This window comes from Trichosurus vulpecula, chromosome 4, assembly GCF_011100635.1.
Source record: "Trichosurus vulpecula isolate mTriVul1 chromosome 4, mTriVul1.pri, whole genome shotgun sequence".
Taxonomy (NCBI): Eukaryota; Metazoa; Chordata; class Mammalia; order Diprotodontia; family Phalangeridae; genus Trichosurus; species Trichosurus vulpecula.
In genome coordinates this window covers 436859-462259 of record NC_050576.1, presented here as the reverse complement: position 1 = coordinate 462259, position 25401 = coordinate 436859, and the positions used below count along the sequence as shown (strand labels likewise).

The 25401-nt window shown below is 46.2% G+C and overlaps 2 protein-coding genes across 4 annotated transcripts in view; one reads left to right on the top strand and one right to left on the bottom strand.

The window, feature by feature from the left end:
* Positions 1–365: 365 nt before the first annotated feature.
* On the bottom strand, positions 366–24454 carry FUBP1 (far upstream element binding protein 1). Of its 3 annotated transcripts, XM_036753885.1 has the most exons (22): positions 24160–24402; positions 23801–23965; positions 16453–16543; positions 14863–14901; positions 14209–14248; positions 13718–13767; positions 13550–13621; positions 13393–13450; positions 12634–12796; positions 12450–12548; positions 12256–12357; positions 11750–11852; positions 11571–11671; positions 11225–11366; positions 10612–10772; positions 8410–8561; positions 8229–8308; positions 5992–6120; positions 5082–5156; positions 1308–1367; positions 1079–1224; positions 366–733 (listed from the first exon to the last, which is right to left on the bottom strand). In XM_036753885.1, exons 2-22 carry the CDS (start codon positions 23906–23908, stop codon positions 725–727), a joined length of 1980 nt encoding a protein of 659 aa, XP_036609780.1. In that variant the 5' UTR covers positions 23909–23965; positions 24160–24402; the 3' UTR covers positions 366–724. The 3 variants fall into 3 exon arrangements, with proteins under 3 accessions (XP_036609780.1, XP_036609782.1, XP_036609781.1); XM_036753887.1 differs by lacking the exon at positions 1308–1367 and having other exon boundaries at positions 24160–24454; XM_036753886.1 differs by lacking the exon at positions 24160–24402 and having other exon boundaries at positions 23801–23988.
* Positions 23907–25401, top strand: part of DNAJB4 (DnaJ heat shock protein family (Hsp40) member B4) — a 46936-nt gene continuing 45441 nt past the window's right edge. The window contains 5 exon segments of the mRNA XM_036753888.1: positions 23907–23934; positions 23937–24106; positions 24108–24173; positions 24175–24235; positions 24238–24260. Coding sequence (XP_036609783.1) covers positions 23907–23934; positions 23937–24106; positions 24108–24173; positions 24175–24235; positions 24238–24260 — 348 coding nt within the window.

Here is a 25401-nt window from a genome sequence, read left to right as displayed (position 1 = left end):
AGGTAATTATCCGATTCAGAACAGAAAGGTTAACTGTTGTTTTATAGCAGCGGCCCAGGCCTGAAACAGCGGTCATGAGTTAAAGGAAATGCTGTAAGGTCATCCTACACATGCAATTCTTATAGTCCAACAGAAGGAAAACCAGCTCTCCAGATGACTTGTGATCAACAGTCATCTAGACCAAGTGGGAAAGATCCTCCAACTACCACTAAACTGCAAAGGGGGAAAAAAGAACATGCCAGTGACTTCAGTTTCAAAGCTCTACTCAGATTTCATGGGGAAAGCTTCTCTTTGTGTACCTGGATCTTAATCCATCACTGCTAAGCAATTCAGAATCCTTGAAATACCCACATATCCAACTTACCGACACAGGAGGTTTCATATTATTTATTGTAAAGCACAAAACAGGCATTTTAAAAGTGAAAGTATACATTGAAAAAGTACATTTATATCACAAAGCATTGACCACATAATAGTTGCAAATACATTTGCTGGAATGTGTACATCTACACTAAGATACTAAAAACAAACCAATGTTCATTTCTACACAGAAATATTACCTCCTATCAGTAGTGATAGATATTTTGTACATTTTCAAAAAACACTATTTTTTTTTTAAACCAAAACAAAATTAAGATCTTCATCAAGGCGTCTGCATCCATACATTTAACAAAGGTTTTTTTCCCCCACACAATGAAGCAAATACTGTATTGTCCACTTCTTATTATTGGCCCTGTGCAGAAGAGATACATAAGAGATACACAAAAAGTTAAAGAAAATCCTTTAAATCAAGTTAACTCAGGAGTGACTCCTTTAAGAAAGAAAAATTGGTTAATATAAATGGTGGTGGCTTCTTGCATGATTTTCAAAACCCTGGGGGGAGAAAATTTTTTTTTAAATCAAAAGGCATTGTGGAGAGATTCAGCACTCAGATGCCAGAGAGAATTTCTAAGACACACCACATTACTACATTTAAAGGTCTATTTTGCCAGGAAAAAATAAAGAGGCATATCCACTCCAAGTGACCCAAGCAGCAGACATGCAGAGAAGTAGAAACAGACCAAAGAGACAACTCTACCTGTGGGGCTGGTGGGTGCTGCGGCATCCCTTGGGGGCTGGTCTGAGCATAGTATGCCGCCTGCTGTCGGTAGTATTCGGCCCAGGCCGCGCTGTAATCAGGCTGGCCACCTGGGGGGGCCCCAGTGGGAGCAGGAACAGCTTGACCTAAGACCAAGCAAAAGGAGAACGTCGTTACTGTAACCCAAGCGAAGAGCGCAAAAGAATCTCATTTCTAATAAAAACAATACCTTGCTTCTTGTAATATTCCTCCCAAGCCTTTGAATAATCCTGTGTCTGCCCTTGTTGACCTAAAAAAAACCCCCTACATTTTAATACAGAATGATATCCACTGTTAGTACAGGTTATAAAGACAAAAGCACACAGGGAGAGAATGGCCCTGCTTTTAGGGTTACTCAGGGCCAGAGGAATAGCTTGTTGAATACAGTCACAGACAATACCACACACTCTCTCTCTGCAAAATCCATTATTTAAAAAACTGTGAAGATGTAGAACAGTAGCTTCTTCCTATGCAAATGATAGAAACACCTATGCATTTTTGTCCTTCTGGCCAATGGAGGCAGGTGGGGAGGCTGGGACCATAACCCCCCCAACAGTCTAAGACTGCTTGGATGGCACTGCAATAACCTCTAAGCCATACTCCTCACATGGAGAAGGAAATAAGGGGCCCCATTAGCACATCACATAGTGTTTAACAAAAGCTCAGGACCCCGATATACCAACTAGTTTGAAACAGTGACTTCTAAATCAACATTTTCCAAGTATCATAGCCGATCAAAGTAGCTACTGAAAGAGAAACTATCAATTATGCTCCAATGGCAAAGATCAAGGGGATACAAGTCAAGATTAACAATGGCTTGACAGAGCTTAGCACACTAGGCCTCATCTCATCCTGCTCCTGCATGCCTCTCCCCTGCTCAGTTTGAATTCTTCAGAAGTACTAAAAACTGCTACTCAAGAAGGAACCCCTAACGTTGGATGTTATAGTGAAAATAAACACAAACATCTAGGTGCCATCTGTGAGGACAGGGTCAGAGAAAACGCAAGTAGAGAAGCCCCTCAGGCCCCATGTCCCCATCTCTTGTGGAAATCCTGGGTCCTGGCCCCAAAGTCCTTCAATTCCTCAGTAAGCCTGACCTCCAGGCCTGAGTGTACGGGGCCAAGATCCATCTGTCCTGAGTGACACACTGGTCACTGAAGACAAAAAAAGCAAAGGAGAAATTTGGCTTTACGAAGCTGCTTTGATGGCTCATCATTTACTTTTAAATTTCACCAGTTTTTATTTTTACAACTTTGAAGTACTGCATGCACAAGTGCGCATACTGTGCTCATTATTTTCTATCATAGCCTCAGTGACTAAGGGCTCCACTCTTTATTCTAAGGTCAGAAATTTAAACCTGGGTGACCCAGATTCAATTTTTCACAATTTGATAGGAACTTGGGAAACCTAAGCTAGGAAGAGGATTAAAAACCACCAGCAATAACCAAAGCCCCTAACATCAGTTCAGTGGATTAGCATGTTAGACATGTCCCAATTCGGACTGTGGCCAGCTTTTTAAATAAAAATCAAGAAAAATTTGACCCAAGAGACCTTCTGAGTTTGTCCCTCCTAGAATATCATCTGACTGTTCATGGGGACTCATAATGCTATGCCAGGAGCTGGGGTAGAAAAATTAAGAATCCCTGTCCCTCTTCTCCAAAAGTTTCCCCCCAAAGGGGCCCAACGCATAGGAAAATGTGGAAATACAATATATGCAGAGATAGCTAATTAAAGCACAAATCAGGAAGGAAAACTAGGCAACATCCAAGGCAAAGGCAAAAAATGGATCCAACCTTTCATATGAAAACTCAAAAGAATCCCAAAATAATTCTGAAAAGCACCCTGATTCAACCTATTGCTTGACTGCCAAACCAATATCCCACAAAACAAGGATCATAATTAGAGCACCAACAATGACGTATCACAAGCACGCTGAAACCCATCTTGTGCTCCTGGCCTGGGCAGCTGGAGCAAATCGTTCCCAAACCACTTCAGACTTCAAATGCATCAATCCTCCACTTCCTTCAGTTAGAAGGGTAGTCAACACCTCACCTGTCTTGAGCTAAAATCCCCTTCCCCCAAATAGAAATGTTGGGCCTGAGTCCTGGGTCTGCTGGTATACAGTCACTGACAGGTGAGTGAAGTAGGACAGGTATCATCTGTTACCTCTTCTATGGATGTGAACATGCTCCAGGAGCAGCCACAACTCAAGGGCTCCAAGGGCTCTTCTCATCTTGGCCAAGTCCCTAAAGCATATGGGATGGGACCATCAGCCTTAAAGCTACGATGCCCCAGTCACGCCCACTTCTTAGGTGCTGCCACTCAGTTCTTCTCCAATTGATGGGCAGGGCATCCACTCAGGTGTTGTTACACAGGGGACCTTCTTCTGGTTGATGAATGACCTCCTTAGAGGATACACCCCGTGGGGGAATCACAGGCTGATGTCAGAGTCCCTTTATCAACAACATGTCAAATTGCTTTCCAAAATGGTTTTCCTGAGTCCCCCATCTTTTGTCATGGAGGACCTGGGTTCAAAATTCAGCTGCATTCCACACTGACTAGCTGGGTTCACTTCTGCCTGCCTCATTTTCCAGTAGGGATACTAAGAACACCTACCTCACAGGGTTAGGATCCAATAAGATAACAATTGTAAAGGGCTTGGCACAGTGCCCAGCATGAAGTAGGTGCTCAATCAATGTTTCCTCCTTTCCTGAGGGAGAGGTGACGCCTCAGGGCATTTCTCTTACTACAAGTGATCTGGAGCCCTCTTTTCATGAGGTAGTGAAGAGTCTGCAGCATTCGTTTGAGAAAGGTAGCAAGCAGGTGTGAGAGTCACGAAGACTCATGTTCAAACCCTGCCTCCAATACTTCCTTGGGTTCAGACTCAGTCCCAGGCCGAGCACCCGGTGTGGTGGGGGCACACACAAATGTGTGCCACGAGTTTGAAAGCGCTGTATAAAGGTATGCTCAAACATCTTTCTGTAGGCTAGCAGCTATTGCATGGACAGTTCTCCATGCAGCATTGTTCTCATCACAAGCTCATTTTTAGCAACAGCAGAAAAGATTGACAGTACTGAAATGAATTGTATGAAAACACTTTTGAAGGGTGGGAAGCTCTTCAGACTATCCTCTCATCTTCGTAAGAAAAATCCAAGAATATTCTTCAGAGATGTTCTATTCTTGCAGGATTAGAGGGGATGAGATTTCTATTATCTCCCATAGAAAGTAAAAAAAAAATGATTTTTTGGGCCTAAGGCTTACAATGTAGCTCTATGTACCTTGGGGGTGAGGAATCTAGGGCCCTCTAACACAGTGGAGGATTTATCTTCAAAATAAAACTCATTATCCCAGTGGCAAAATGCTAGGTTCTGGACAGTAACTCCACGTTCTTTTTAAATAATTAATCTCTAAAGTTAGTTTAAATCAATTAATTCTACCTAACTCCTTGTTTTCTAATGTATGCAGATATTACCCAAGGAAACCAGCTTGTGACAGAGCGGGGACATTTTTGTATATTTAGGGGCCAGCACTTATTCATATTCCAAAAAGATATTTACTCAGGAAAACTGACTCAGATACTTAATACTGTTCCACTGTTCAAATGCCACAAGAAACCACTGGGTGGACAGTGTCCACTACTAATGTACCGCAGACACAGAGACTTAAGATCCAGTCTTTTCTTTATGTCCAACATAAAGCTTTGGACTTAAAAAAGCAAGACCAAACCCAGATGTAGTGCTTTCCAAACACAACCTAGCCAATTAGCTTCTCATTCACAATTCCAGGCAAGTAAGTTCAAAGTTAGCTAGAGGTGGTCATCGGGCTACACAAACAAAATATGGACTACGATTAAGGAAGACTAGCTGTGTGACCTGAGCAAGGCTACTCGATCCTCCCATCTGTAAGTGAAGGGGGTTAGAGCACTTTCTTAAGTCTATGTTCAACAAATAAAAGCTTCACATACCCATTTTCTTGTAGTACTCTTCCCAAGCCTTGGTATAATCAACCTGGCCAGTTGGAGCTGGATTTTGCTGATCTCCTTATTTGAAAATAAAGCACATCTCAAAATCAGTTTCCAAAATTTAACTTTGCAAGTCCATTTTAAACTCGACTTATAAATTATGAGAAATGTGACTTTGTCTCAAAGATAATATACTGTAAATGAAAATGATTCACTTAATACCATGCAACTATTACTAACTAGAGCTGCCCAATGAAAATGTCTTTTCCGCTAGACTCGTCAATATAAATGGGAGTTGGCAGCCAGTGGGCCATGGTAAGAGGCAGGAGTGACGAAGTCCTAGGCCATCACAGGTTCCCCTCCGGACTGCTACAGCTCTTAGAGTCACAGAGAAGGCCAGCAGGTCTTGGCTAAAGAGGACATCAGTACAGAAATTCCTGTTTGTCTGAAAACCAAACAACCAGATAACTGAAATAACTGGAATTTTTTTTCCTACACTCTAAAAATTAAGAGAAAATGACAAGCTGACAAATGATTTAATTTAGAACAAAAACAATTTTTAGAATAAGCCACGGGTTCAAGATGCATACTGATTTTCTATGTATGTAACGCCATACAAATGACACTTGATATAAATGAAAAACTGGAAAACAGTTCAAGATAGTTTTAGTGTTACGTAGTTTTTAATGATTTCTCCGAAAAATAGTAAACCAAGAATGGTCTCTTGTGTTATTGAAATCAGCCTACATATCGCGTTTACCAATTATTTTGGAGAGGAGCTTGGTAGGCAAAACAAGTTAAGTAAAGCTATATCCTTTTAAAGTGAGCTCCAGACTCTCCACTCCCAATGAAAACGAAATGAACTCAAAACATAAAACTTTTGGCTTAGAATGAAAAATCAGTGATTTTTTACCTTGTCCATTAGTCTGAGTTGTAGTTGGTGCACCTGTTGGAGCTGCAGGCGGTGGCTGTGCTTGCTGCTGATAATAATGAGCATAATAAGCAGCCCAAGCTGCAGAATTTGGGTCTGTACCTGTTTTTGCTAGAATCAAAACACAAGTTTGAGATTTACCTGTGAAGAAAAGGATCGGCATGACAAGCACATTATCCCAATAGGTTCTTGGTGGTATAAGCCAGAATGACCAGACCAACCCCATTTTCTTCCCTGAGACGGTCACTGGCCTAGTGACCCAGGCCTTCCATGACGTCCTTGGGGTGGCCCAGCCTGATGCGGTGCAGAGACAACGGCTCTACTGAATACTCTGCTCCATGTTTTACTGACAACTCAGTAAAGGCAAGATGGTCTCCCCGACCACCCTGTGGAGGGAAGAGCTAATACAGGGAATGACAGAACTAGGAAACAAAAGATCTCATCCTGAGACGGAAGGACGGGCAAAATTAAAGATGATACACAAGCGATAAATGAGTCCGGCCCTTGGGGCTCAAAACATCAATTCCAACAGAATGAAGTGGTGGAGAGGGAGCTCCTATGGGGAAAAATGGCATTTCATGAACAACAAACTCCACATGTTTGAGCTGGTGAGTTAAGCCCAATGGGAATACCATGGTCCTCTACTACGGCTCAGTCACACAGGAAGCCTGAGGTGGGGTGGGGCCACCATACTTTAGGAAGAAAACGCATTTTTTTTCAGCTTATCCAGAACAGTAAACTGAATGGTGGAGGGCATTTAACCCATGCCACACTATGGAAATGGGGCTGTTTAAATGTGGAGGGAAGATCAAGAGGTAAGAGCAGCCTAAGTTTTGAGTATTGGAAGAAGTATCAAGTGAAACAAGGGAGCTGTGTGTGGGATTGTGGCTCACTGAAGAAAAACTCCCTACCAATTCCAGCTGTTAAGTGGGCCGCCCTCAGGAAATCCTAAGCTCCTAGACGGTATCTTCCTCAAAAACTGACTAGATGACTTGTTTCGAACACTGTACAGTCATAATTCCAAAGCTTAAAAAAACCCTCTTCTGAACACATGAGATTTGTAGGCAACTGGATGGCATTTCCAGTAGGAGGGCTGAACCCCATGTGGCATACTCCAAGTAGAAAGATTTCTGAAAACTGGAAACAAATGTGTAACTATTTGGGAAGGAAATAAATTGTCTAAAAAAAAATTTTAAGCATTTTCAGTGCAGGAAGTAAACAACAAAAATCTCTCATAAAGTTGAAAGACATTACATAAGACAATCAACTAAGAAAGCCATAAAGACTAGCAAACTTTAAGTATCTGAACCCGAACCTAAGAAACCAATGCAGCCCATTTCCAATGATAATGTTTTATGAACCACTGAAAATACTGCCTCCACTGAAATCTGCTCCTAAATGCCAATGTTTTACTAACAATGATCTAAGATGCTATCTGACTGAACCAACAAGACTGTGCATACCCAAGGGGGAGCTGCTAGAGAAGAAAGTTATGCTGATTGTCTGAGCAGAGATGGACTGCACCCAGCCCACAAACTGGCATTTTCCAGGTCAATAATCACCCCATTTATTGACCACCTGCCTTTGTTCTAATGGTTCTTGGCATTCTGGTTCAATCTGCATCCCCATTAAGGAGATGTGCACAGAAGAGAATCCAAAGGCCTCTGAAATGTTTTAAGTAATGGTAGGGCTATAGAAATGTGAACCCCAATTCCTGGAGGGCTCCCTACAGCTCTGTCCAGTGAATCCCTCCAGAGTGCCAGACCAATCTGGATCCAGGGGGCTGGTGATACCCTAAGGATAGCAAGGTGGTCAGGCCCAAATGGAAGACAACCTCGGGGCTGTTGTCCCAAGGCCTACATCACAGGGGGCAGGAGTCCTCACTTATCATCAAGGTAGGGTTGGGGGTAGAGTAAAACCATGGTCCAATAGACACTTCTCAAGTTGGAAAAGGTCTGTGCAAGGCTTGGAGGGCTTGTGAAGAAGACTCCTCCTAGGCCACATGTAGGACCAGAATCCCCAGATCCAATCCTGTCTGATGAGCAGAGTCAATGTCAGAGTCAAGGCCCCTGGCCAATGAGCATAGCTATCATTTCATGGGTGTGCCTGGATATGAAACTGCACCCACCTCCACCGTACCCCCTCCCCCAAATAAGAACTCTAGGTGGGAGTCTACCCAGGAATAGCACGAAGGCTTTAAAGACTGTGATATCTTTCACCTGGATCAGGTGGGTTCTGCTGCTGCCAATGGGGATAGGCATTTCCCCACCCTTGGGGAGCATACGGAGCTGGAGGACCACTAGAGAAGAAAAAAAAAAAGGGATAGTGAAGGTAACTCACCAAATTCATCTCCTAGAGAGAGAGGTTAAAAGCCCCAGAAAATAAAAGCCCAGCACTTACTGAGGAGCAGGGCCTGGTGGTCCTGGATTATAAGGTGCAGGATTGTAGGGCCCCATTGGATTTCCAGGTCCCGGAGGCCCTGGAGGCCCATGGGGGCCTGGCACACCATGAGGCCCGTGGGGAACAGGTGGACCTAAGGGATTTACTGGACCCTGTAAACAAAGAATTGATTTTAAGACAGTAGTATAACAAGTTCTGTCTGGGCCCCAAAGGGGCAGAACAAAGACCAAATAAATTGAACACCAATGGAGCAATCAGACAAGCATTTATTAAGTGACTACTATGTACCAGGCACTGTGCCAAGTGCTGGGGACAAAGGAAGGAAAAAGTACTAGGCAAATAACTATGCACATCCCCAAGATGTGTGTGGATAACACCCATTTACAAAACATAAACGGAATGCAGCCTCTGAGGGAAGGGAGCTGCGGAGGTGGGAATGACTGGCTGGAAAAGCCCACCTGCAGAAGATGTGACTGACATCTTAAAGACTACAACTGACTCCACATGGACTGATGGGATCCCTGAGTAGACGGTCTTGGACAGGCTGGTTGGTGGGCAGGAGCCAAAGGGGATCCAGCCAAGTAGGGGTACCAGGAGAGGAAAGAGAAGGGTTAGAAAAGGCCCATTCTCACTGCTAAGGATTCTGTCTCCCACATTCCTCCCAGCCTGTACTCTCACTACCTGGAGCCAAGTGCCCAAGTGGGTCTTTCTTCTTAACACACGATGGCTCCAACACCAGACACTCTCATCCCTCAGCTTTTTCAATGCCTACTTCAGAGGTTCCTTGTTAACTAACAGCTGTTTCTCAATCTCCTTTCCTAGTGTGTTCTTCCCTCTCCATCACCATAACTGTGGGTCCTTGAAATGACTAAGCCCTGACATTGTGTTCTAACCCCTATAGGGGCGTCACCGCTGTTAACACCAGAAGGACCAAACTATGTTAGTTGATATGAGGCAATTTTTTTAATCCTCAAGAAAAAAAAAATTTGTACTTTAAATCAAAAGCCACAGTGCATTTTTTTCTAACAAAAAGGCAAAAGAAATAGCATGATAAAAGTATTTATTTCAAAGTAAATTAATGTTTTTGTGTCTTAAGTCTCCAGTGGAGAATGAACCTTCTCACTGCCCACCCAAGCTCCTTCTATTCCATCTCAAGTTTAACAGATCCAAAATGAAACACTCCGCAGTGACTCCCAAATATACCCACGAGAAGACACTCCTTGTAGCCTGTCATTTACATCTCCAATTACTGGCTAACCCAAACTATTTTCTCTATAAAAGATAATTTTATATGTATAAAAAACCCACCCAAAACCAAAACTCCTAAGAACACACCAAGGCTTATCCCAAAAGCCAACACATCCTTTGAGATCAAGGCTCAAGCCTAGCCTTCTGTTAACATACTGCTATGCCTTCTCCAGCTCATTTTTTTACTTTCCCGTCTTGGACACCATTTAGCATCAGATCCTATGCACCTTAAAAGGGCTCTTGATCGGTGTTTGCTTCCCAGACAGAGAAGAGATGCTTCAAGGTCATGGAGCCTGTCTCAGGCCTTCTGTCTCCTCTCACAGCCTGAACCATCTCTACTCCCTAGACCCTCTGAAATGATTAAAAAATTGATCCAAAGAGATGAATATGGCTAAGCTCTGTAGGCTCATCTTGCCTCTCCTCTTACTGAGCAACCAGCTAAATTCCTTAGATATTAACCAAAATACAGATGCCAAGCCCAGGCAGAGGGTGGGCTTGCAGGCAGATGGCCAAGTTGGGAGACTTTTCTCTATGTTAACTCCCTATGGGGAGGCTAGTTACCAGATGCCTCATCTTTAGGGATTGGAAGATTTTGAACCTCAGGCAAAAATGATGGTTACTGCCCAGCTGACCAATGGAACTTGTTACTTTTAAGATTGATTTTAGTGGGGACGAGTGACCCTGGGCTTCGGGAAGCAATGACAAAAGAATACAAGTCCTGGCCATGGAAATCTACAAGCTACCTTGAGAGAAAGGCTGGGGACAAGAAAGGGGTTGAAATTTCCATCGGGGCAGGGGTGCTGGCGATTCAGGTAACACTCAAGGACCACATGCTTGCTTGACTCCAGGACACTCCCAGGGGCCATGATGCCCCCGAACCATCGCACATGCTCCAGGCACCCAGGCTCCCCAGCTCTCCACCCACTCACCCACAGTAGCCCTAGGGACACTCACACCAATCTTCTCCTCTATGAGCTGCCTCGCGTAATCAATCTGCTGTGGAGTTCCCCGTATTGTAAATAACTTCATGTTAGGGTCCGCATTTGGTGGAGGGTTTCTCTGAAGTTCTATTCTAGCACCAGACTGTTGGCTTATGCTTTTGATAGTTTCTCCACCTGAAAAACAAATCGGTTGGTTTGTTTTCTTCCTCAGTTCAAAAGCCATGGGAAAAGCCTTCCTCAATTCTTTATGCCATCTGAAAAATTCAGGCATCACTTTGCACTTAACTCAACAGAAATATGGCATCCGAGATTTATCTTACGCACCACAGAAACACCAAAGAACGGACAATTTTCAAGCTAATTTGAAGAAAATGAAATGTATTTTCAGACACAGAAAAGACTGAAAGCCGTGAAAACATCTGGCTTGAGTCTTGTTTTCTTGTAAGAGATCGAATCTTTAACTTTGCAAAGTCCATTTCTTCCTGCCTCAGGGCTAAGCAAAATCACTTCCCTACCAATTCTTTACATCTCTACAAAGCCCACCCTGATGACCCTCCCTGCTCAAGGGCCTCACTCCCAGGGGGCTGCCATTCGGATTTTGACTAGGAGAATGCAGAGCATCTTGCCTTTTCCTATGATTAATCCAGTTTTCCCAGTTGGAACGATAAAGTTAAATTCCTGCAGCCCGCCAGGTGGCCCCATGCTCCAGTTGCCTTGGCCTCGTCCTCTGCCTCGACCACCAGGTCCTGGTCCACCAGGGTTACCGGCCTAAGGAAAAACAACAAAGTCAGCACCCAAACCCAACCCAGTACCAAAGCACCACTCTGACAGCCCCTTCCCCCCAATGCTGAGCTACTAGTCAAGGGATCTTGGGTGTAAAGCACCCACAGGGTGCTCACTGACGCGACCTGGAAGGAAACCTCCAGACCCAATTTGGTGGCAAAATGCTCACAGTATTCTGAATAATCCTACCTGAATGCTTCGAAGAAGGTCAGTGATAATCTCTGCTGCGTGCTGACATCGGTCAGGAGGGCCTGTGATCTGTGCTATTCGATCAGGGGTAGTCCCATCATCTGCAAAGAGCAAATACCTGGGTCACCTTAAATGCAACAACAGGAGGCAAGGCCTAAGACTCAAGGGCAGATGCTCACCTGGCTTAAACTGGATCCGAACACCAGCATCATTCTGAATCTTTTTAATCATCTCGCCATTTCTGCCGATCACAATCCCCACAGCAAACCTTGGTATAGGGACCTGGGTGGAAGGCAATGGGAGTTTAGAAGAAATAAAAATTAGTCAGGTTTTTCAACAGGAAAACAGCAAAACACCTACAAGGGGAAGATGAGCAGCCCAAAGTGGTCTGACTCATGGTGACAATGAAAGGACTTATTCCCATATTATCAGGAAAATAAAATCCATCAGGACTTTGGGCTACTCCAATATGGCAGATGTCTTTTTTTAGAGGCCTCTGAAGAGCAAGGCCTGAAAAGATCAGTTGATTCCAAATCAGACAACCTGGGTTAAAATGCCATCCCTGCCCCTCAGGTCCTAGGTCAGACAGTCACCACTGTAAAGAGTTGGGGTGGGGGAGACAGGGAGGGGCACGGGGAAGAGATCCATTAAGCGCCTTCCAAATGACCTCAGCAGAGATACTCACATCTAGGCCTTCATTTCCTCCTATTCTCGACCCATATTCATTGCGCACCTCCCTGAAACCACCCTGATCACGGATTAACTCCAAGACCATTTCCTTGGCTTGCTAAAAAAAAAGTCAGATAAAATGAGGCCCATCAGACAGGCCACCACAAATGTCACTCCTCCCCTACTCCCAAGAAAGATAGAGATACTGACCTGGACTTTGTAAGGGTCACCAGTGATCCTCAGAGGTTTGTCAGCACCCGTGTTTTGGGGCCCATCCTGAATCATCACCATTTTAACACCAGCACGTTCCTGGTTCAAACAAAGTCAATATAATGTGTCCAATAATAATGACGAAGATTCAAAACAGTCAAGTGTTTTTTTACAATCTTGGTACCTGAAGCTGCTTAATAGTCTCTCCGCCTTTTCCAATAACAAGGCCAGCCTTGCTGGCTGGGATCATGATTTCTTGAACTGCATTGCCTGGTCCATCCCCATGATGAAAGCCTGGGGCTGGCCTTCCCTTCTCAACAATCTGGTCAAGTAATCGCTTGGCTGACCTGGGGAGGGGTGAACGGCAGTAACACAATCAAGAATCTGTCCAGAGAGAAGTAGCTAGAAATAATCACTCTACTGGAAAATGAGACATAATGTTAAAGTCTCTAAGGCCTTTCTCCATCATGCCTGACACAGACAGTTCTTAATAAATGCACAACTTGTTGGTGACCAGCTAGGTGGCCCAGGGGATAGAATGATAGGCTTGGAGCTAGTGAACCTAGGCCAGTCTGCCTCAGTTTCCTCAATGTTAAATGCCGATAAAAAGAGCACCTATGTCCCAGGGTCATTGGGAGAACCAAATGAAACAGCATCTTTGAGGCACTTAGCCTGCATGCACAGAGTAGGCGCTCTATAAATTCGTGTTCCCTTCCCTCTTTCCTTGAACAAGTCTGTTCTAGAGCAGTGTTTTAATTTGGCAAAGTCAGGTTATCAAAATCTATTTTGATGAAGATCCCCAGCTCTGCTCAAATTTGGACATGATTTGGGGAGTCTTTATTTGTGCAAAGGAGGGTAGGGGACAAAGGGAGTGCAAAAATCCTCTCCACGGTATAGGAAGATGTGACAAATGAGCCAGCAAGTCAGGCCTTAGTATACTCACTGAACAGATTCAGGGGTCCCAGTTAACATACAAGACCTTTCGGGCAGGCCACCACTGTCTGAAACAAGAGAAAAACCGCAATCATGCTTAAAAGTGGGACAAGTGGCTGGAGCTAGTTACCAGCAGGCAACAACCAGTGAAGTGAAGGGGCTCTTACCAGGAGCTATCTGTATTTTGCACCCAGACTCCTGTTGTATGCGTGAGATCTGCTCACCTCCTCTGCCGATTACTAGTAAAAACAGAAAATCAGTGGTTGAAGATTCCGGGTAAATAAGATTGGACCAAAGTGTTATTCTGTTACTCCCAACTTTTCAACATCACTTACTGAATCCAACCATTCCATCTGGAACCTTGTATTCTTCTGTCATTACCGACCTAATTGAAAGGAAGGAAAGATGCTAAGTTAGGATCTTCTCTAACAAAATAAACATTAGGTGGCATTCTAGCTGACTCCGGGCCCAGAGCTCTGGGCACTGCATTGCTTCCAGTGACTTCCACAGTTTTCAGTATGTATTTATGGACAGAACTGATCCCTTCCTTTAAGCACACACAAAAGACCACTAAAATTTGTGTCTTAATAAAATAAAAAAACAAACAAATCCCAATGAACACCAGTCCATTTATGCTAAACCATGTCAATATTTATCCTTCTATTAATTTCCTCTAGGCTGTCCAATTATACTCCTAAAATCACCCTCACATTCATTACAGGTCAAATGTATCTCATTGCCACCTCCCACAAATCTTCTATCATTACCACGTGCACACCAACATTTAAACTGAGAACATGCAAAGGAAGGAACTGTACATGTCTACCTTTGTTGCTGGTGCATTGGCGGTAATTGGGTTCCAAAGGCTGAAAAGAATGAATATTTGCAACTGTGAGAACTTTTCTTATACAAACCCACAGTCCACAATTAGCTCCCCTGCTGAGCCTTTCTAGGATCATTACATTTCACTTAAAAAGCTAAGATGAGCCTTTCCAAAAAGCCAGCTCAAAGTCAGAAGAAGGAAAAGTACAAAGTTAGGGAGTAGCTATCACTAGGGAACAAAGGTGATAGTCTCAAGTGGTTTATTTTCAATTCTCTGGGCCTTTCAGATGCCTAAAGGGATCTGGGACGGGGCAGAGGAATAAATGTGTCTTTTTCAAACATGATCATTTTAGATTTAAGAACTGAGACGCTCCTCAACAGGAAATGAAATGTCAGAGGCAGGATTTTTAACCCAGGATGATTCTTGATGACACACCCGGCACCCATATTCATCTAACTACCAAAACTTAGCTTGGTCATCACTGACTGATCGTGGATGTTGTGTTGAAAGAAACCAAGAATAAAGTACATAGAAAAGCACTAAATCACAGCAGTGAGAATCAATAAGGAGTCCCCACTGACTAGCTCATCAAAATCACCTGGGCTGCATACAGACAGTAACTAAATCTTCCTGCTCAGCTGAAACCAGAACACTCACCATCATTCTGAGGAGCGACCTTCTTAGCGTCTGGCTGATCTGGAAAACGAAGAATTTTTAAACATTTTGGTCCAGAAGCCCAAGATACCTTTAAACTAGTGGCTGTCCCATGAATGTCAACTGTAGCATTTTTTTAAAAAAGAACACACCTCAGTGCACACATTTTATTCAAATTTCAGGGGTGCAATTTAGTTTGACATTTGAACCAAAATTTAAAAATAAAAAACACAAAGAAAAAAAAGAAAAAAGGGAAATAAACACAAAAAGCCACCAACCCCAAAATGTTTGCATCCTAGAAAAATCAGATTTTTATTTTCTTCCTGTTTTTAAAGAGACACAAACATTTAAAAGACAACACCTTTATAGACATTCAATCACTGACCTTAACATTTGCTAAGTACTTTGGAATGATAAAAGACAGTATTTAGCTCTGTCACTAGGCAAAGAATTAGATGCTAAGGGCTAATGATGCTTCCATACCATGAGCTAAAGATTAAAAATCCTCTCAAAATGTGGAAAAAGACAGACAGACCAAAAGTCTAGTCTATGTGACAGTGTACCAAGGTAGGCAAGAAAAAAAAGAAAATCACATATCGACGCAGCCTCAGGCTTGATCGTCAAACATCCCCAACACACAAACCCCCTCTCTTCATCCAGTCCTTTATGCAAATGAATGCAATGAATATTTTAAAATAGACATTCGAGATTAGGAAATAAACCTTGAGAGGCTTCTTCCCACCCCAGATTCAAGCTCATCTGATATAACACTGTTATGATGTGCAGCAAAAACTGAGACATATAATCCAAGAAATGTCTATCTGTGTCCATTCCGAGGAGCCATCAGTTTATTTCATGTTTACACGCTAAACACAGGTAATAAATAAAAATTCCTGCCTTTAAAAGGAGAGGGCATTCCCTCCCAGTGTGTTGTACTGCTCAGACTTGTCCAAGAGCCATCTACACATAAGATAAAAAGAATACATTACATATATCATCTGAAGCATCATTAGCTCATTTCTGTATATTCAAAACCTCACTCTTAATAGGAAAAATATTATCATGAATGGAAACAAGCACTCCTGGTCAAAGGCTAGTGATACATTCTGCAGACTATTACCATCCTCTTCAAACCAAAAAACACAAAGAAAGAAAAGTTAAAAAAAAAAAAAACGCAAAAAGAATGGGCCAAAGCTCGGACAGCAAACCTAGCAAACAACACAACTTTCCAGAGCTTTCGAACTTCTCCCCAGTGAAATGCAAAGAAACAGGCGTATTTTACAAACCACAGGGCCCTGGTTACTTTCAAATTAAACCAAAAACAAACCCCACAAACATCAAACACCAAAACACACCCAAAGGGCACATCCTATTAGCACCTTGATGCCAATGATGCGAGACATGCCCCTCCACAAGAGCACGGGCAGTTGTTGGACTCACTGCCATCCCCCCCACCCCCCCCCCATAATTGGCCACATCTTGTAGCTCCTTCCTCTCTGAAATTAAGTAATGTTTGGGTCAGTGTTTGTGATAAAAGCAAACTTGAAAGCGCTTGGAAAAAGAGAGAAAGTCCTGACAAGGAAAGTAGCATACCTCCATCCTCCAAAGGCCTTTTCTGTCCCCCATAACCATAGTCATTTGAATTCAGTGACGTGCCTGCATCACCTCCAATTTTGGCTGCAATCTTGAGGGGGAAGAAAGGAAAAACATGTCGTTATTTTCAGAAAGTACAATCCTCCATCAGACAAGTAATTATTTTTTAAATATTATTTACATATTATATTCCTCTAGTAGAGATAGCTAGGCAGCACAATAGATAGAAAGATGGGCCTGGAGTCAATGAGATCTCAATTCGAATCCCGCCTCAGACACCTACCACCTCTGTGACGCTGGGCAAGTCACTTGCCCTTGATTTCCCCGGCTGTAAAATGGGGATTATAGCAACCCCTCCCCCCAGTTGTTGTGAGAACCACATGAAGCCCATGTAAAGAACTCAGCACAGCACCTGACACAGCAGAGTGCTGAAAGAATGCCGATCCCCATCCCTTCCCCTTTCTTGTGGAAAGACCGCGTGCTCTTATTCACTGCTCAGGAAAGAGGCGCAATTCGGCTCCTGAAATCCCGAGGGGATGCAGCCATGGGGAAGGGCTGCCAAAACATGAAGCCCCATGCAAGGGGCTGGGATTCTAAAGACAGAAAATGGAGGAACAGCAGAGAGGAGGTGAGACTGTGCCCCTAAGCTCTGGCTGGAATGGGGTGGTGCTGACGGTGACCAGCCTGATGAGCCCATGCTGACACTGAGAGGATCACAGTGACAGTCTCAGCCAGGGGTCCCTATGACCCTTGGCATTTGGGACTTCTTCCCTATCCAATAGTGAAGGAAATAATTCTAGAGTTTATCATGTCTATGTCAAGATTAATTTGGATATGACAATTATTTACCAAATATTCTCTATGCCCCCTGATGAGCTTCTTGTACCCCCTCCCTAGTCAGAGAAGATTATTTTATTTAGGAAATTACTGGTCTAGTCAAGAGGGGATGAGGGCCTCAAGCCATGGCGGAGGGAGAATCAGGAGGACTCGGCATCTGGTGGCAGTGAGTGGGGTGGGGAAGAGGAGGTTTAGAACCAAGGTTAACTCTTTCAAGTTCTGAACCTGGGTGAGTGAAAGGATGGTGCGCTCTTGACTTCAAGTTAGAAAGGAAGCTTAATCCTAGAGGACCTCCTGATGAACTTGGCTTTAGAGCAGACTTTGAACCAGGTTTAGCTGAATTAGGAGGAAAAACATCTCCAGGCATGGTCCATATCAGACAGTCTGGTCACTTGGCCAATGTGCAGTGGAGGGGAAGGGGCTGAAGAGTGTCACCTCCTCTGCTTCCTCCACCACAAAGGAGCCCATGACTCACTCCTTTTATGGCTGATAAGGCTTTTATAAAGCTCTATCTGGTGCCGAACAGGAGTAACAGACTAAAAGTTAGGTAAAATGAACTACTTCAGAGGGTATGAGAAAAGTACTTTATAAAAAAAAAAAAAAAAAAAGGAGACAGGTGAGCAACTCTCATTTTGTAAATCATCAGCACACTACTACCGGCCTGTCTAATTTTACTGAATTGTTTCCAGCTCCTTGGATTTGCTACAGGGAACTGACCAGTGTCCCTCAGCAGCCCCCATCTCTACCCTGGAGATCTTAAAAGCATCTTCGTTCCTTCCTATTGTCACCCATCATCCCTTCATGCACTTGGTTCTATTTAATGAAGTTCTTAACCTGAGCTTGGTTTTTGGTTTTTTAAATACCAGTATTTCAATGTTAACATATTAACTTTATGCAAAGGCTTCACTGATGGCCAAAGAAGTTTCGGTCCTCACAGCTGATGAGCAATTCTACTATTCATCAACAACCAACCCAGTTCACTCTCCAGAGCAGGTTTCAAATCTCCCCCAGCCACAAACTATAAACTCCTGGGGTCCAGGCCTGCATCTCCAGCAGCATCTAGTGGGTGCTGAGTTAAGTGCTGCTGAATAGAAGTCCCACATCTGGCTGATATACAACACCCATCAGTGAGTGTTTCTATATGCCCAGGCCTTCAAAGAATGACAGGCCCACCCTAAGGGCTTGCTGTCAGTGACACCCGAGGTATCTCAGAGATGACGCTCCCCAAGCTCCCCAAGCCCCCCTCTTCCAGGACATGGCCATCCTGATGGGTGCTCCTCTTCCTCAATACTAACCTCCAGATTTGGGTCTCCAGAGAGACCCAACCTAGGCAGTGGAGATATCTGGCCCGCCCACTATTCTCTACTTTCCTGACTGAGAACTTGTGGCCACAAAGAGTCAGAACCAGAGCTCGGAGTATCTTCTGTTCTGACCAAAAAGTTAAAATTACATTGAGGACTTGGGGATCTGTTTGGAGAAGACACTGAGCAGGGCATAGCTTTGCAGCCCACCTCATTTCTCATGTCTCTCCCTTTGTTTTGTGTGCAGTCATTGGCCACCAGCCCAGTCTAGTGTGACCCACCTCAACTTGAGAACTGGGCCCAGGGAGGCTGAGCTCCTTGTCTAAGGTCACACAGGTGTCAAGTGGAACAGAACCAAGGTGGGCTTACTGGATCTCCTAGAGAACCTGAGGGCTGCTCTGAGTTCTGCTTAATTTTCCCTTGGGATGGAGTCCAAAAGATCGCATCTCCAACAGTCAGTGCATGAACTCTCTGCCATGGGTCCATCCTAACTCTCATCCTGTCTGTCCACTTCTTGTTTCCAAATGACTTGTCTAGATGTTTCCCTCATTATTTTGTGAGTACCGTCTAATATTCCCTGCTCTTGCTAGATGTGGTCTACTTCCTGGAGGTCCTCAAGTACAAATTTCAATTTCCTTCCAGATCTGATTATGTAGAACCAATTCACAACAGGCTTATCTCACTTCTACTCTTGGGGGAAAACAACAAAAATAAAACACCAATTGATTGTGGTTTTATTAAAGCTTCCTAAATCACTGGAAAATGATCGTAAAAATCTTATATTCATTGTTTAAAAATATATCCCTTTGTTACAATGACTCAGCCCTTATCACAAAAAAAAAATTTAAAACAAAGAAAACCCAAGCAATGCACTAACTGTACGCAACACTACTACCAGAATATTGACAGCAGCCCTTTTTGTATTAGCAGAGAACTTTAAACGGAGTCATGATGTGAGGCTTCTTACCTACTGGAGAATGGCATGGTATATTAATGAGCCATTAAGAAACACATAGGAATGCAGAGAAGCATAGGGAAATGTCTGTCAAGGCAAACTATGGATAAGCAAAATATCTCATGAAAGCAAACCCTGTGGAATCCTAATCGCCAAGCAAGGCCCCTAAGGAAAGGAGAGCAGCAGGCACACACAAACTCCACTTCATTAGCGCCTACATTGTTGGTGGGCTAGCTACACTTTTCCTAAATTAGCTTAAAAAAATCCTTTGTTACAGGAGAGCTTCAGGGAGGTGCTCGGAAGCCATTTGACACCCACACCGTGTCCACATCTGAGGGTGCTGGGGCCCACTCCCCCAGCCTGGAAAGTTCTCCTTCCTCCAGACCTCCTACTGAGCTTGCTTTGTATGTTGTCTCTCCCATCAAGGTGTAAGCTTGAGGGGATGGAATTGTCTTTTTATCTATCTGGTGCTTCTGATTCTTTGTGGGTCCCTTTTGGGGTTTTCTTAGCAAAGGTATTAAGAGTGGTTTGCTTTTCCTTCTTCAGCTCATTTTATAAAGAAACCAAGGCTTGCCCAGGATCACATAGCCAGTAAGTGTCTGAAGCTAGATCTGAACTCAGGTCTTCCTGACTCCAGGCCTGGCACTCCGAGCACTATGGTGCCACCTTGTTGCCTGGCACAAAGGTTCTTAATAAATGTTTACTAATTTTTTGTTGGGTCAGCAAATTCCAAATTTCTTTTGAAAATGGCTGGACCAATTCACAGCTCCATCTTCTGGTCATCCTAAAACACAGACTATTTCCATCTTTTGTCCCATTTGCCAATTTGCTGGATGTTGGAAATTGCTCTGGTGGGCATTTTTATCATTAGTACTGTGAAGCAGTCTTTTACTTGGTTACGTTAATGATTTTGAGAGTAGACTTGTTCATCTCTAATCATTTATACTTTGGGCAATGGCTTTATGTATGTACTAATTTCCTAGAGATATGTAATTTCAAAAGCCTGTCAGAAAAGATTTTCCCCTGACATTTCTTCTTATCCTAATTCCACTGCCTTTTTGAATGTTAAAAAAAACCAAAAAAACAAAACTCCATGCAATGGAAATTATATGTTTCTCTTTTTGGGTCTGTCTGCATCCTTTGTTTAATTAGGAATCTCCAATACACTGTCATTGTACCTGGCTTTATTTTCTTTTAATTAAAAAAAAAAATGGAATTAACTTTCCATGTTCAAGTCATGTCTGCTTTGAGCTTGTGGTATGGAGTCTACATTGGTGGTCTAACCCTAATTTCCTAAAAGATTAATTTACAATAAAGTCTAGTGTTAATGAGATAGTATAAATGTGAAGTTAATTGAGCAGCCAAAGGCCAATAATAGTTTTTTTTGGTCTATGTAGGTTTCGAATAATTATTTGAGAGTATGACTCTTTGGGGGTAACTCCTCCCCCTTTTAACAGAGGATGAATAACGCATCTTAAAAAACCCATTTAAAATACTTCTATTTAAAGTTTTTACAGCCCATTCCTAAGAAGGTAAAAGCATTTGAAGTCCAGAGGCAGGATGGCATGCATTTCCTCATTGTGGGGTCCCTCACCCTTTTCAGGCTCCAGTCTATTTATTCATCTGCAACATTCAACATTTGACTCTACAGTGCTATGTAACAGCAACAGTGCAGAGAAAACAAAGAGTGAAATGTACTAAGAGTTTCACTCCCAAAGGTCCAAGAAACACCCATTTAGGCTCCAATCTGATGCTCAAGGTAACCTGCACCTTGCATTCCTCAACTGAGAAATCTCCAGGGAACACAATATGTCCCAGGCTAAGGCTTTGCAACAAGAGCATCTTAGGGCAGCATTTGAATCCTAAGAAAAGCCCCATATCAGGTACTAACTGCCAGGTGAAATAGCTCCTGCTTATTCAAACCTTTTCTAAGGCTTCTATGTGGCCTATGGTATCATCTCTTTTCTCCTACCATCTTAGTACCCAAGGCCATGTCCTTTAGCTTAGGGTTTCACAAATGCCCATCGATGCCCAGGAAGCCTGAATACTACAAAGGTCAGAATTTAAGAATACTTTGAGGACCAAGATGCATCAATTCACATAGTGCAAAATAGACAAGATGAAAATTTTTATTTCAAAGTAAAAGCAATAATTTTTTTGCACTGATGTTCCTGATCCTTCTGGTGTTAAAAATCACCATCTGCCACCCTCTCTGTAGAAACATTTTATCTAGATACCTAGTATACTTCTGTATATGTACCTCCCTGGACTGGAAATAAAAAAACTACTTTTAGAGAGATTTTGAGCATCATTTGTAGAACCTTCTCCACAGCACGAATGACTGGATGGATTAACAACCAAGAGAACAGCAGTTCAATATAGTCATTTTTAAAGCCAAGGAACGGAAGGACCAAGGAGTGATTTGATCCAAGGTTAGAGCTGGTTTCACACCCAAACCCAGCTTGGGAAGTCTGTCAACCAGACCAGGGCTACTTTCTATGGGGAAAAAAACGAAGACAAGGTGTCCTAAAGACCCTCAAGTTACTGATCATGTTTCGACTCTTCAGAAGAGCAGTCAGCCCTCCATGGAGGCAGATTAGGATCCCCTCCCAGGCTCAATATGGTATCATGGGTTATCACGGCCAATCAAAGGGAGAATTAAAAAAAACACCCTCAACAAAGTCAGACAAAAACCAAAAGAGGCCCCCCATCTGCTCTCCAATATTTCAGACATGAGCTTCTCCTCTCTTTTCGGGCAGGAACCACAGTCAGGCTTTCGGGTTTGATGGGCTGTGGCAGAGTTTGAGTCTGTTAGAACCGAGATCCCATAAAGCCCAGGAAGAGGCACCTCCACAAGCTCCAAGGATTTGGGCAGCAGAGGAGGCACTGGTGTTACACACAGGCTTGTCATGAATTAGTTCACGACAGAGTGGGGAGGTAAGACGATGTTGGCACGAGCACGGACACACGGCTGTTTGGACCCAAGTATCGGGTGAAGTTTAAATAACCTTCAGAGCTGCCCTAGGAAGGCATTTCTCCACAACGTAAATCCGGCAGTCTGAGCCCAGGGACTGGGGAGCCTGTGGCCAGGCTGAGGTGGGCTCTAAAAGTCGGACAGAGGGAGGAGGGCAGGGACCCGAGGAACGTATAGCGGGAGAATCCTGGCAAAGGGAAGCGGCATGTCTCGGGGAGCCTGCTGCTTTCTGGGGCTGCCTGCGCCAAGCTCCGCTTCCCGGGGGGGGGGGGGGGGAATAATATTACCCACATTTCGTTAACAGAGGTCAGCATCTAACCAGACAGAAACGGAGCCGCTCCTCTGGGCTGGAGCGTGAGCGGCACCGATGCCGGGTGGCACATGGAGCAGAGAACAGGGGGCAGTCTTGAGATACCGGAAGGGGCACAAAGCAATCTCTGGCCGAGCTGAGGAACAGGGACAAGCACCAGAAGGGCAGCCCCCAGCTACAGGGAGACCCCGGCAGGTCTAGGTGCCGGCTTCCCTAGCCCATCCGGACACGGCGGCGCCACGGTTCCCGGCGCATTCAGCGGCAGCTAGCTGCTGCGTCCCGTGTTTTAACCCGCTCTGACCTTTCCTCGCAAAAAGAGCTCAAGCCGCCTTGCGGGGCTGACTCAGTTTCTCCATTGCTCCCCTAGTGGGGCCAACCCCCTGCGCCCCACCCCTGCCCGGGGGGCTTCCAAGGAGGGAATTCCTCCCAGCCGGGGCACGGGGCCCCAGAACAATGGGCAGGCCCCCAGGAAGGTCCCTGGGCCCGGCGACCGTTTGTACCCCGCCATGCGTCCCCCTTCGCAGGAGCCCGCCACTTCCCTGCCAGCCACAGGGAAGGGTGCGACCCCTTCCCGCGCCCCCCTCCCCCCACGTGTTCCTCCCTCCACAGGAGCCGGCTCCGTGCCCGCTAGTGGGGGAGGGGTGCGACCCCTTACGTGCCCCGCACAAACTGGCGCCCCCAAAGCGCTGCATGTGCCCCCGCCCCCTCCAAGGGGCACCCCCCCACCAGCGGCCAGTTTCCAGGCCTCTCTCCCGCCCTCCCCCCACGGGCCCGCCTCCCGCGCCCGGGCCTGGGCCGTTTGGGGGCGGGCGCCGGGCACGTGCGGGGCGGGCGCGGGCAGGACCTCGGGCCCCGGGCGGGCCGGGCCTCTGACCGGCCCTGGGCTCCGCCTCGGGCCCGCTCCGCTCGGCCCCCTGAGGCCCGGGCCCGGCCGCGCGGGCCCGCTCCCCACGCCCCCACCCCGCCCCTACCTGCCGCGCTCGCTGCAGCGCGTCCTTAAAGGCGTCATTGACGCCGCCGCCACCACCGCCGCCGCCCGAGCCCGAGGCCGGAGGGGGAACAGTTGAGTAGTCTGCCATGGCCCAGCTGCGGTGCCCGCTGCCGCGCGTCCCGGAGCTCCCACTCCCAAAGCGCTGCTAAGAAAGAAAGAAAATGGCGGCCGGCGGGACCGGATCACATTCTTGCGCGACCATCGTGCCGTGCAGGGGGCGGGGACACCGGCAGGGAGATCTCGCGAGGCTAGGGGAAGGGGGCGGGACGGACGGAATCAGGGGCCCGGGGGTGGGGTGGAGCTGGGGCGTGGGGCGCGGCGCGGAAATTCTCGCGAGACCTGTAAGTGACGCCAGAGGGGGATGGCGTTCGGGTGCCGCCTCCGTCGCCTTTCGTTGCTGCTGGCGGCTGGGCGCCCGCCCCCTCCGGCAAGCAGGCTTGGTAAGGTCCGACGAGGCGACCGCGCTCCGTGTTCTGGTGGGACGGGAGGGTCGGCGGCTGACCGGCGCGGGGGGCGCCGCGGCGCGGAGCGGGGGCCGGTGACTAAGCTCAGGGGCTCGGTCAGGGTAGTGGTGTAGAGAGCGGGGCGGCCATTCGGAGGGGCGGAGATAAGGGCGGTGACGTAAGGGCGTTGGTGACGCAACAGTCTCGGAAGACGTCGCGACGCCGCCGCGGCCTCGGGCGGGGGCGGCGAGGGGTGCCTCGGGTCTTTCTCTGGAGGCCATAGTCCGGGAGAGATGTACAGTCGAACGCGGCCCGGGAGCTGCGGGCAACCTCCGAGAGCCGGCCTGGCTGGGGGAGCCCAGTATGGTGCTCGGGAGAGGGAGGCGGCCGTGACCGAGGAGGGGGGCTGTCACGAGGAGGGGTGAGTTGGGGGGTGGGGGGAAGACACGCCCTCGAGGATCTCCCCCCCACACCCCAGGCCTGGGTCCTCCCGGTTCCGCTTGTTTCTTTATTCGGTTGTTGGGGAACTCCCCGGTTCTGTCTGAAGCCCCGGGCGGGGGGAGAGCGAGGATGAGGCGGCCCTACGGTAGAGGCCCCGTCCCCTGGGAAATCTGACAGTGGGAAGGATAAGACAGCCCCCTCCCCTGGGAAACCCGACAGTCTGGCGGGGAAAGATGGGAAGGAATGAGACATCCCTTCCCTTGAGGAGCACAGCAATCTGGGGGGAGGGTAAGATGGCCCCTCCCCGTCCAGGGTGGGAGGGGGGAGGTAAAGGAGTCTCTTCCCTGGGACCGCCTGGGAGGCTGAGGAAGGGGCAGTGGGTGGCAGTATCAGGCAGCCGCGGCACCCGAGCACCTCCGGGAAAGCCCTCCGGCGGGGTCCTAGGAGGGCACGACTGGAGGAAGGCTGGCTTCTTCCCTGTGCTTTAGCCGGACGTTATCCGTGAATTTCCTGATCTCTCTGCTCCCCCTCCCCTGTTCCCTTCTTCTCCCTGGGTCCTCCAGCTCCTCCAGGATTTTGTCCAGGGCGCCTCATCCCCAATGCCCCCACAGCTTCTCCCCACCCTCGGTGCGTTTCCCTCTGAGATCTCTATTCCAGTGGATTGATGACCCCTCTCCCGTTCGCCCTCCACCTCCCT